General features: G+C 53.6%; 1 protein-coding gene across 1 annotated transcript; it reads left to right on the forward strand.

The window, feature by feature from the left end:
• Positions 1-5,289: 5,289 nt before the first annotated feature.
• NANOS1 (nanos C2HC-type zinc finger 1) lies at positions 5,290-7,034 on the forward strand. Its single transcript, XM_081158443.1, has one exon. The coding sequence runs from the start codon at positions 5,339-5,341 to the stop codon at positions 6,200-6,202; it is 864 nt and encodes a 287-aa protein (XP_081014569.1). The 5' UTR covers positions 5,290-5,338; the 3' UTR covers positions 6,203-7,034.
• The last annotated feature ends 2,935 nt before the right edge of the window (positions 7,035-9,969 follow it).

Below are 9,969 nucleotides of genomic sequence, written 5' to 3' on the forward strand. Positions count from 1 at the left end.
TAGAGCTAGAAAGAGGCAAGAAAACACTTAGACCATCCAATTGTTTTAAATGAGAGAAAACCAAGGTCCAGAGAAGGGGAATGACTTGCTCAAGGCTGTTCAATTTACTCCAGCCTAAGCCATCACCCTCCTTCTTTCTGGTCACTAAGCCCCAGAAGCCCCAGGACAGACACTACTGCCAACTCTCCATCACAGACAGGCACTGTCAAGGCACAAGAAACCCCTAGGGAACTTGGGACAGCTGGGGAAATGTACGTGTAAGTCAGGTAAGACCAGCAGATGTCTAGGATGATTTGAGCAATCTTGAAAACAGTCACCCCACCAGAGCAGCTGACCCCTCCGTGCCTACCAGGACCAGCACCTGCCTGAGCAGCTCAATGAGGGAAACACTTTCACCTGAAGCTTTAGAAAGGCCCAGGGCACCTAACCAGCTGGGAGATGCTGGGTACACTCTTTTTGCCTCCCCAAACTTCATTTCCTTTTCTTGAAATGGGTATCACTATAGGACTGCTGGGAAGATTTAAGAAGAGATATGAGTTCATGCTGAGTGCCTGAGAGCTATTGTTATTACTATTATTATTAGCACCATCAGCCCCAGGATACCTGCCTTTCAGACTGTCAGCTTCCCAGCATATCCTGCTTTAAACAAAACGTGGACAACCCAGGTTTCTAAACGCAAACCACGTTCTGGGGAGGAGGACGGGTGTGTTACAGACAAAAAGGATTACTCACTGTACCTAAGAATCCACTGCTGGGTAAATAGAAAAATCCAGACCATTTTGACATGGAAACGGTTTTGCTTGGGGGGCAATCTGACACAGGGTGGCGTGTGCCCCGTTCTGCCCCAGGCAGCTCCCTCTCCCATCTCCTCCTGTCCCTGCCACCTATGCTCCTGCAGGCTCTCCCATGTGTCCCCGGAGGATGACCAGCTGCACGAAGCAGGCCCAGCTGTGCAGTGAGATGGACACAGGTTTCACGTGAGCCCTGCTGCTCGTGAGCTGGGGGGCCTGCCCCTCGGCTGTAACACGAGGCCAAGCGCAGCACCTGCCTCACGTGGCTGCTGCGTCGAGGTCCGTGAGCCGACGCCGAGAAGCACCTGGTCTGAAGACCTGCGGTCGCGTCACTATCATCACCATCAGCTGGGAGGCCTTAGCGCCAGGCAAGGCCCCGTGACGGGAGACCCGGCAAAGCCCCTGTTCTCAGTTCTCTCATTTCCTTCCTGCTCTTGTCCACATACACAGTTCCAGCCTGGCTGCCACCTCCTCTGGCCAGAATACTGTACCCTCCCTTCCCGACAGGGCCACCAAGCGCGTTTTTTTCCATATTACTGCACATTTCAATTAGAACAAATTCAGCTGCAGGTAAAAGAAAACCGGACTCAGTGGCTAAAACCACAAAGATGTTTATCTTGTGCAACAAGTCACCAAGTCATCAAGGGAGATGTCCCTAAGGTTAGCCATCACCAGTGTGCCAGCTTCTTGTCCTTGAGACTTGTCCCTCGGGGTAGCCTCAGCTCCACAGCCTGCCGGTGGCCAGGAGAAAGTGAGGCAGTTTGTTGGTTACTTTTTTTTTTCAACAAGGGAGCAAACTCCCTCCCAGAGTCCTCCTAACACACGTCCTCTTATATACCAGGGACTGGGACAGGGTCACCAGCCCTCTCCTAACCCAACCCTTGCCCAGGGGAAATGGGATGTTTCCGCTGCCTTCCACCTGTCACAGTTCATCCCCGAGGCTGAGGGAGGGGACTCACTTGGAACAAGGGCAGACAAGAAGGGGGAAGTGGCTGCCACTGTCCACTGATGAGGCCCTGCTTGAAGACAGGAAGGAGCTGGGGCCGAGAGTGGTTAAGTCCCTCATCTAAGGCCATGCGACTGTGCAGGAGGCCCAGGAAGAAAACCCAGCCACGGGCTCAGCAAGCTCCCGCCACTGCACCACGTGCCTTCTCAACCCACTACGGCCAACTCCAAGCCCCCAAAGGGCAGGAGCACCATCCCCGGGACTCTCTGAGTTTGGCCAGGGACAGGCTATGGACAAAGTCAACACTGTTACAGAGAGAGCCCCCAACGCGCCCAGATGAGCCTCACCCGCAGCAGAGCCCCACGGCTGGGGAGCCGAAGCGCTTCCTGCCCCTCGAAAGAGTTTGGCAGGCGAGTCAGCGGGAACCCAGAGTCTGACAAACAGCATCTCTGTGGCTGCCTGGACACCCGCCAAGCTGCTTCATTCCCCGGGGCTGACCTCATGTTTCTGAAGAGCCTCAAGACGCCTGAGGCCTGTGTGTTGCCTCCTCTGGTTCAGTTCTGCGGCCAGCAAAGGAAATGGCCCAGGCTGGGGGCCACAGGGAGAAGTGGGGACACAGAGCCCAGTGGCCTTCCTACCACCCACCCCTGGGCTGCCAGAGCCTCCTGCCTGTGCCTGCAGGCCCATTCCAGAGGAAACTGAGCAACACCCTCACCTTTGTGATGAGGCCCATCCTGATGTCTTCCTGCCTCCACCAATCTGAGGTGTCCCTCGAAGACACCTGCATACTCTGGCTATTTCTGTCAGTTTTGTTTCAGACTTCTGGAAAGGGAAGGTGCTAAGCACACCTCTGAAGTCAATTCCACCACCTCAAGGAGAGCTGGCGAGCTCCCAGCCAGGCTGCAGCCTAGGCCTGGAGACAAAAGTAACTATAGTTAACCCAGAGCTGAACCAGGCACCACCTCGGCCTGCCTACGGCCACCCAGTGCACTGAGGCCAGTATGTGCCCAAGAACAAAAGCCTTCATGCACTTTGGGCTCCACTTCCAGGTATCCTTTCCGGGACAAAGACCTACTAGGGTTTGACAGTGGACAAGGCTGAAAGCAGACAAGGTGAGCTGCCTGTGGAAACAGCACAGAGCCAGGTCCCCAGAACACATGACGTCCCATCCACCCCTTTGCGGGGCATCTCCTGGCGATCGTCGCTACCCACCCACCCAGCCTGCAGCTCTAAATCAAGGCACTCGGTTCTTCACGTGCAGTTAAAGATTTTTATTCCCCTTGTAAAACCACAGGCAGACAACATGTAGGAGAGGAGAGGCCTCACTTTTTGCCGGCCTCTCTTGGGGCTGACCAAGGGGGATCAGACAGACACAGCAGCTGGCGGTTTTAAACTTTCCTTGCAGAAGTTGTCCTCAGCACGGCGGCTCCCCCTCAAAGCTTGCAAGGTCTGCATACCTTGAAAGTATGCAGGCTGCAGGGCTGTGCGAACAGAGTGGAATTTTCCATTTATAGAATTATAACCTTCATACCACTCTGGGGGCCTCGCTCTCGTGCTAAGAGCTCAGAGTTGTGTCAGCAAACCTGCCACGCTTCTGCGGGAGCCCCATGCCTTACGGGCTCTTTTATTTATTTTTGGTGGGAGAAAGGGAGGAAATAAAGGAATGGTCTTTTCATTTGGGTGCCAACACAAACTTGAAAAAGGAACTGGGTTGGCAAGTACAGAATATTACTGCCTGGTTTCAGGACTTAGATCAAGCTTCAGGGAGTAGGAGGTGAGGAAGAGACTAGGAAAACGTATCTTCAACCCCTCACACGGACAGGTGGCCAGAACAGGCGTCATGTTACTGCCTCAAGTCCTTCCCTGTGCCTGCCACTTCCCTGGGTTGTCCTCGAGGGCAGCGGCCCAAGCCAAAGGCATGGCCGCATCTTCTGGTGGCCTCTGATGTGCATGTGAACTCCTGTTGTGAAATGCCTTCGGGGTCCATGGTGAAGCAGGAAGGCCACCAAGCCAGGCGCGATGGGGCCCAGGTCCTAGTTCCTGCTGGTACATATTCCCTGTATGACCTGAAGGAAGTCCTCCTCTCCCCCGAGTCCATTTACTCCATCTGTACAGTAAGATGGGGTTGGATGACCCCAGGCACCCTGTCCACTGCTGACATTCTGATCCACTCATTCATTCTGTTGGGAACTGGCGCCAGCCCTAGGATCTGGGCATCCTCCCCTGGGCGCAGCCAGAGCTGTGGGCAGGCCTCACGCCTGATGAGGGCTGCCAGCACCAGCAGCCCGCTCCTTGTCCCAGTAGCCATGCGGGAAGGGAAGCCCTGCCCTGCCAGCCCAGCCACCAGAGGAGAGCCCTGCAAGGAGAGCCCAGTACCTTCCCATGAAACACAAAAGAAGTGTTGCCCCTTCTCCTGGGAAGGGCATGACCACCTGGCACCCTCCTAGTAAGATTTTTTCCCATTGTTTTTACAAAAACACTGTATTCGTTTCAAAGTATTCAACTGTGATGCTGAATATGCTTTGCTTTTCAAATTGCGCATTACACCTCAGATTTCGGTACAGCCCCCCGGGGGGACTGGAGGGGAGCTACACCACACACCACACCCCCACACCCCCAATCCTAGGGCTGGGAGGTTGTCTGGCCCGGTCCCCATCCCTACCGAGGCCCTGTGGGAAGTGCTGCGTCCCTCCACTAACTACGGGGAGAACCCGAACTTCTGTGCACCTCAGAGGTTTGCGCGAGGATTTCATCCAGCTGAAATCTCTCCAAAGTGCTGTGCAAAGGGAAGTTGCTTGACTGCTGGGCGGCGCTGACTCTAAAACGGCACCCTCGGATCGCGCCCAGTCCTGCCTGCCCACAGCCTTTCTCGCGGATGCTGGTGCGGAGGGGGGAGGCGAGGAGGGGCTTCTGGCCCGGGCTGGGAGGTGGGTGCGTGCGCCTTGGGGCATTCCCCCGTCGCCATACCTACCCCCGTCCTCGGCGAGTCTCACCACCAGGACAACCGAGCCCCGGGCCCCGACACCTGTTCAAGCCCAGGGCGCAGGGCGCAGGGCGCAGGGCGCAGGCGGAGGCGAGCCCCAGCAGCCGCCCCTCCCCGGCTCCTCTCTCCGCTACGTACCCCGCCCCGCCGGGCTGCGCGGGCAGGGCACGCCCCTCCCCCGGTTCCACCAATCAGCGTCCTGAGCGGCACCCGCGGCGCAGGGGGGCTCCGGTCGGCAGCCAATTAGCGCCGGAGCCCGTGGAGGCGCCTCGCGCGCCCCCTCCCAGAATGAAAGCCTCCCCGCACCTGGCGAGGCCGGCGCCGCGCTGGGCGCGAGATCTGCGCGGGCCGGAGCGGAGCGCGCGCACCGCCCGCCCGTCCCGGGCGCGCCCGCCTGCGCTCCGCCTCCGTCCGGGGCGCGGGCGAGGTGGCGGGGCGGGGGAGCGCAGGGGGGCAGGGCCGCGGCGGCGAGGCCGAGGGGCGGGGAGGAACCGGCCTGATAAAAGGCGGCAAGGCGGCCCCACCCCCGCGGCAGGCCGGCGGGAGAGCTCCGCGCGTCCCTTCCGTCCGGCCCGCGCCGGCGGCGGGGAGGCGGCGCGCGCGGCCCGCAGCCCGCCCATGGAGGCTTTCCCGTGGGCGCCCCACTCGCCCCGCCGCGGCCGCGCCCCCCCGCCCATGGCGCTCGTGCCCAGCGCCCGCTACGTGAGCGCCCAGGGCCCAGCGCACCCGCAGCCCTTCAGCTCGTGGAACGACTACCTGGGGCTTGCCACGCTCATCACCAAGGCGGTGGACGGCGAGCAGCGCTTCGGCTGCGCCCGCGGTGGCGACGGAGACGGCGGTGGCGGATCCCCGCCCTCCTCTTCCTCGTCGTCCTGCTGCTCCCCCCACGCGGGGACCGGGCCCGGGGCGCTGGGGCCGCCGCTGGGGCCGCCGGACTACGAAGACGACGAAGACGACGACGACAGTGACGACCCGGGGTCCCGGGCCCGCTACCTGGGGGGCGCGCTGGAGCTGTGCGCGGGCCCCGCCGAGGCCGGGCTGCTGGAGGAGCGCTTCGCCGAGCTGAGCCCGTTCGCCGGCCGCGCCACCGCCGTGCTGCTGGGCTGCGCGCCGGCCGTTGCTGCCGCGGCGGAGGTGGCGCCGCGCGAGGAGCGGGCCCCGGCGTGGGCGGCCGAGGCCCGGCTGCACGCAGCCTCCGGGGCGGCCGCCGCCCGGCTGCTCAAGCCCGAGCTGCAGGTGTGCGTGTTCTGCCGGAACAACAAGGAGGCGGTGGCGCTCTACACCACCCACATCCTGAAGGGACCCGACGGGCGGGTGCTGTGCCCGGTGCTTCGCCGCTACACCTGTCCCCTGTGCGGCGCCAGCGGCGACAACGCGCACACCATCAAGTACTGCCCGCTCTCCAAAGTGCCGCCGCCGCCCGCCGCCCGGCCGCCCCCGCGCGGCACCAGGGACGGCGCGCCCGGCAAGAAGCTGCGCTGAGCCCGGCCTGCTGCCGCCTGGCGCCCCCAGGGTCGCCGCCTGCACACTCCCGCTCGTGGTCTGCGTGCCAGGTCTCTCCTCGCTGCCGGGGAGCCGGGGAGCTCAGCGGTGGGTTCGACTTGGGATGTCGTCTTGGTTTTTTCAAAGCGAGCCGGCCGTTCGGAGGACTGTGGTTGAAGACGAGACGCTGAAACCCTGATTTCTCTCTGGCTTCGCGTTTGTGCGCATCCGGACGGCGAGGCTGCGTGTATTCCGCGAACTGAAATATGGCAACTCAGAGGCGCTGTTTCTTTACTGTATTTCGTCGACCCGTTTTAGATGCGCGTCAGTATGAAATGGTCTCAATCTAATCTTGGATGTTTAATTTTTATTAATCGAGGCACTTTACTAGGTCTAGAATATTTTTTTAAAAGCCTCTTAATTGAACTTAAAACCGGCATTTTACGGAATGTCGGTAAAATGACTTTTATTGTTTGAGACAGTATTTCTTAGTTGTCCTTAACCAGTTATTCTAATTCCAGGCGACGCAAGCCCTGGTAGCATCAGTTTCGAGAAGTGAAGGTTTAAAGTCAACTTTCCAGCATTAATTTGGGTGGGTGTCCCTTCCTTGTGGCTTCTGTCCTAGCTGGAGGTGTAAAAATGCACAATCTGTAGCAGGTAGGATACAGCTCTTTATTTTATGTACCAGACCTTTTATTACTAAACTAGCAGCTAGCATTTTCCACCTTTAAAAATCGTGCCGTTATAATCATATTGTGTATACATTTGGAAATGGTGCTGTTTAAAAAAATATGACGTGTATTTATACAGTAACAGTATATGAATTCACTAATCTTGCCTATAACTTTGCTACTTGGCTTGGCTTTTTGTCTGTGCACCCACCCACCACTTCCAGTTCTTGAAACACACTTGTGATACTAAGATCAGGAGGGAGCATAATTAACCCTGAATCACTCTTAAGATTCCTAAATAGTGGAAAGCTCATTCCAGCTGTTGCCCCTCAAACTAAATGGAAGATGAAATCCTTTGCACTCTGGAAGGTTACTGTAATAACCTGCGTTCAAGAAGGTTCCAGTCTGAGCTGCCTGGCTGTAGGCAGTCCTCAAACCAGAGTAAGCACTAATTAGAGTTAGGGGCTAGAGACAAGAAACAAAACCTATGTTCCCATTCTCACTGGAAGACCCCAGTCTGTTTCTGGAACCCCACCAGTTATCCATAAATGAGTTAAACCTAATCCTTAGGCAAAGGTTCTCAATCACTTTACCTCCCACCCTCATTTTTAAATCCAAGTTGAATGCCACACCATGATATGTCGCTATAAAGACAGGAGGCAAATAACTCACCTGAAACACAAAATGCTTAACTCTGAAAATAGAAGCAAGATTGTCTATATAAAAATTCCAGTAGGTGAGTTTAGCTAGGTTGTTAGACTTTCATATTGAAGAGCAAAATTTCCTCCACAGCAAACTGGCTTGAACACTACTCTGAAGGCGTAAGAGAGGCTCGGGTAAATAACCTTGGATAGCTTGTCAGCCTTTTGAGGATAGGTGCATCAAAACAAGGGAGAGGGACGGGGGACAGGTATATTTTTTGGCCAGGAAAAAAGCCACTCCTGCTAGTCTAGCCCCAGGTCATAGAACTCAGCTTTGACTGGGCCTAAACTCAAGTAGCTGAACAAAGCCACGTCATTACTCATTTTGCTAGAAAATTCATCAGCTTAAATTAGTTGTGCTTTTGGGGTAGTTTTCAGGTCAATATTAATTCATGTTACCCCTCCCACTGCTGTTCTACTTTTCAAGAGTCACATGAACAGATCAGTGCATTCTCCAGACCATGAGGAGTAGGCAGGCAGCTACTTTGTATTTTAAAAAGAGCAAAATTCTAGAGTTTCCAGGTCTCAGGCATGTAGCCTTACTTAATACAGCTTCAATATCCAAGTCCTTTGGTGTGATGTGCCTAACCAGGAACACACACAACATGGAGTTCAAGTCCCGATGTCAGGAGACTATAGGAAAAGGTATCCAAAAGACCCTCACAACTAGTTCAGCAACCACTGTATTAATCCATTTAAAACACACCCTGTATCCCTCCCCCCAAAATTTGCCTTTTCCAGCTAACATTAAAATAGTTACATGAACAGAGAGACAATTACTACCATTTTCTAGAGACCTCTCATGAAAAGCATACTAACCACACTAATATATTTAAAATCATCAACCTTCCAATTCAGCTTGAAAACAAGTATTTTCATAAAAACTACATAATGGCTAAAAGCAAAACAATGTCTATGGAGTACTGAGGAAAACCATGGAGGCACAGACGGCCTTAACCTGCCTCTCATCCGTAGTGACATTTCCAGTGGCTTTTAATGTCTCTGAATTATTAAAATTTTCCTGTGAAGTCCTTTTGGAAGCTGCAGAATTACTATAATTACAACTTTTGGCAAAGATTTATTATAAGCCAAAATTATGTGTTTTAAATACCACAAATATATGTACTTTAAGGGAAAAAGGTTTCAGTCCTAATTTTCTAGTCTATTCTTACCCACAACATGAAAAACACCTTCCATAGTGTCCCACGTATGTCAGTTAGCCTTGTAAATCAACCTAGTCAAAAAGGTAAAAGGCAAAACAGGTAGTCCTTGACAGGAAAACATCCCACATATACAGATGCCAACTTCCTCCTGGTAGCCACTATGGACTAATGGGGTTGTAGAGGTTTTTTTGGCCAGTCTCCACCTACTCTCATCCACCTGTATTAACAGTAATGGTATTCTCATTTAAAAATGCAGTAGCCACTGGGAACATGAAAGACTTGTACACATTAGTAAGTTGGTTGGTCAGCTTTGACACGTGTGAAAAAATATATTGGTGGGAAGGGAGGAGTGTAGGTGCAGGGAGTATAAGGCCCTGAGAGTGGAAACCTAAGAGCAGGGTGACAAACCAGCAGATTTCCGCTCTTATCCTGTGCTCTGGATTCTGACTACCAAGACAAAACTTGGGAGAACCGCATGTCTGAAAATGGGTCCTGACAGAAAGGGTGGGCTTGCAGATGAGCCTGGAAGCCTGATCGGCGAACATGCATCTGCAACTCATCTAAACAAATCCGCTTAAACGAATTGTCCACTGGGGCCTGTGATGTCAGTACAGTCTGGCTCTAGTAACTTAAGACCCGGAATAGGTTACTGACCCAACTTCTTTTATTTGTTACAAAAGAAAAGGCCCTCTCCCCACAAAAGACCTTTTAAAGGCTTCTACTTGTTTGGAAAGAAAGGTAAATGTTTAAAAAGTGGTTTCCATCATTGATAACAGCAAAAAGAAAAGGCTGCACCTGACACTATTTGAGTGAAACAGCATCAATACTCCCTCTTCTGGCCTTACAGCTGAGCTGTACCAACAGGAATTCTCACCGATACTCATGAGAAATAATTTAAGTGCCGATAGCCACTATAAAGTCTGAATTATGATTTTTCTAATTTCAGAGGAAAACATAGTACACCACAAACACGCACCGCCCCCCCAAATGCATACAAGCTGAGAGAGTGCAGCATTACAAGGAAACTAAGAGGTCCACATTAATGAAGATGTCTTAGGGGAAACATCCTAGCCACATTTGCTTTGTAGTATACTTGGGTTATTTTCTTCGATACTAAATACTGAGACGTTTAATGGCATGGGTAAAACTAAAGTAAAATAAACTCAACTGAATATGGAAATTCACCATTATAAACAAAACACTTTAAATATAACCACAAATCAACACAGAAA

Source organism: Miniopterus schreibersii (genome assembly GCF_964146895.1).
Source record: "Miniopterus schreibersii genome assembly, chromosome: 14".
In the NCBI taxonomy this organism is placed as follows: domain Eukaryota; kingdom Metazoa; phylum Chordata; class Mammalia; order Chiroptera; family Miniopteridae; genus Miniopterus; species Miniopterus schreibersii.

Bases quoted from the DNA above. Each gene is read 5' to 3' on its own strand.
- NANOS1 (XM_081158443.1), top strand. From the start codon at position 5,339: ATGGAGGCTTTCCCGTGGGCGCCCCACTCGCCCCGCCGCGGCCGCGCC.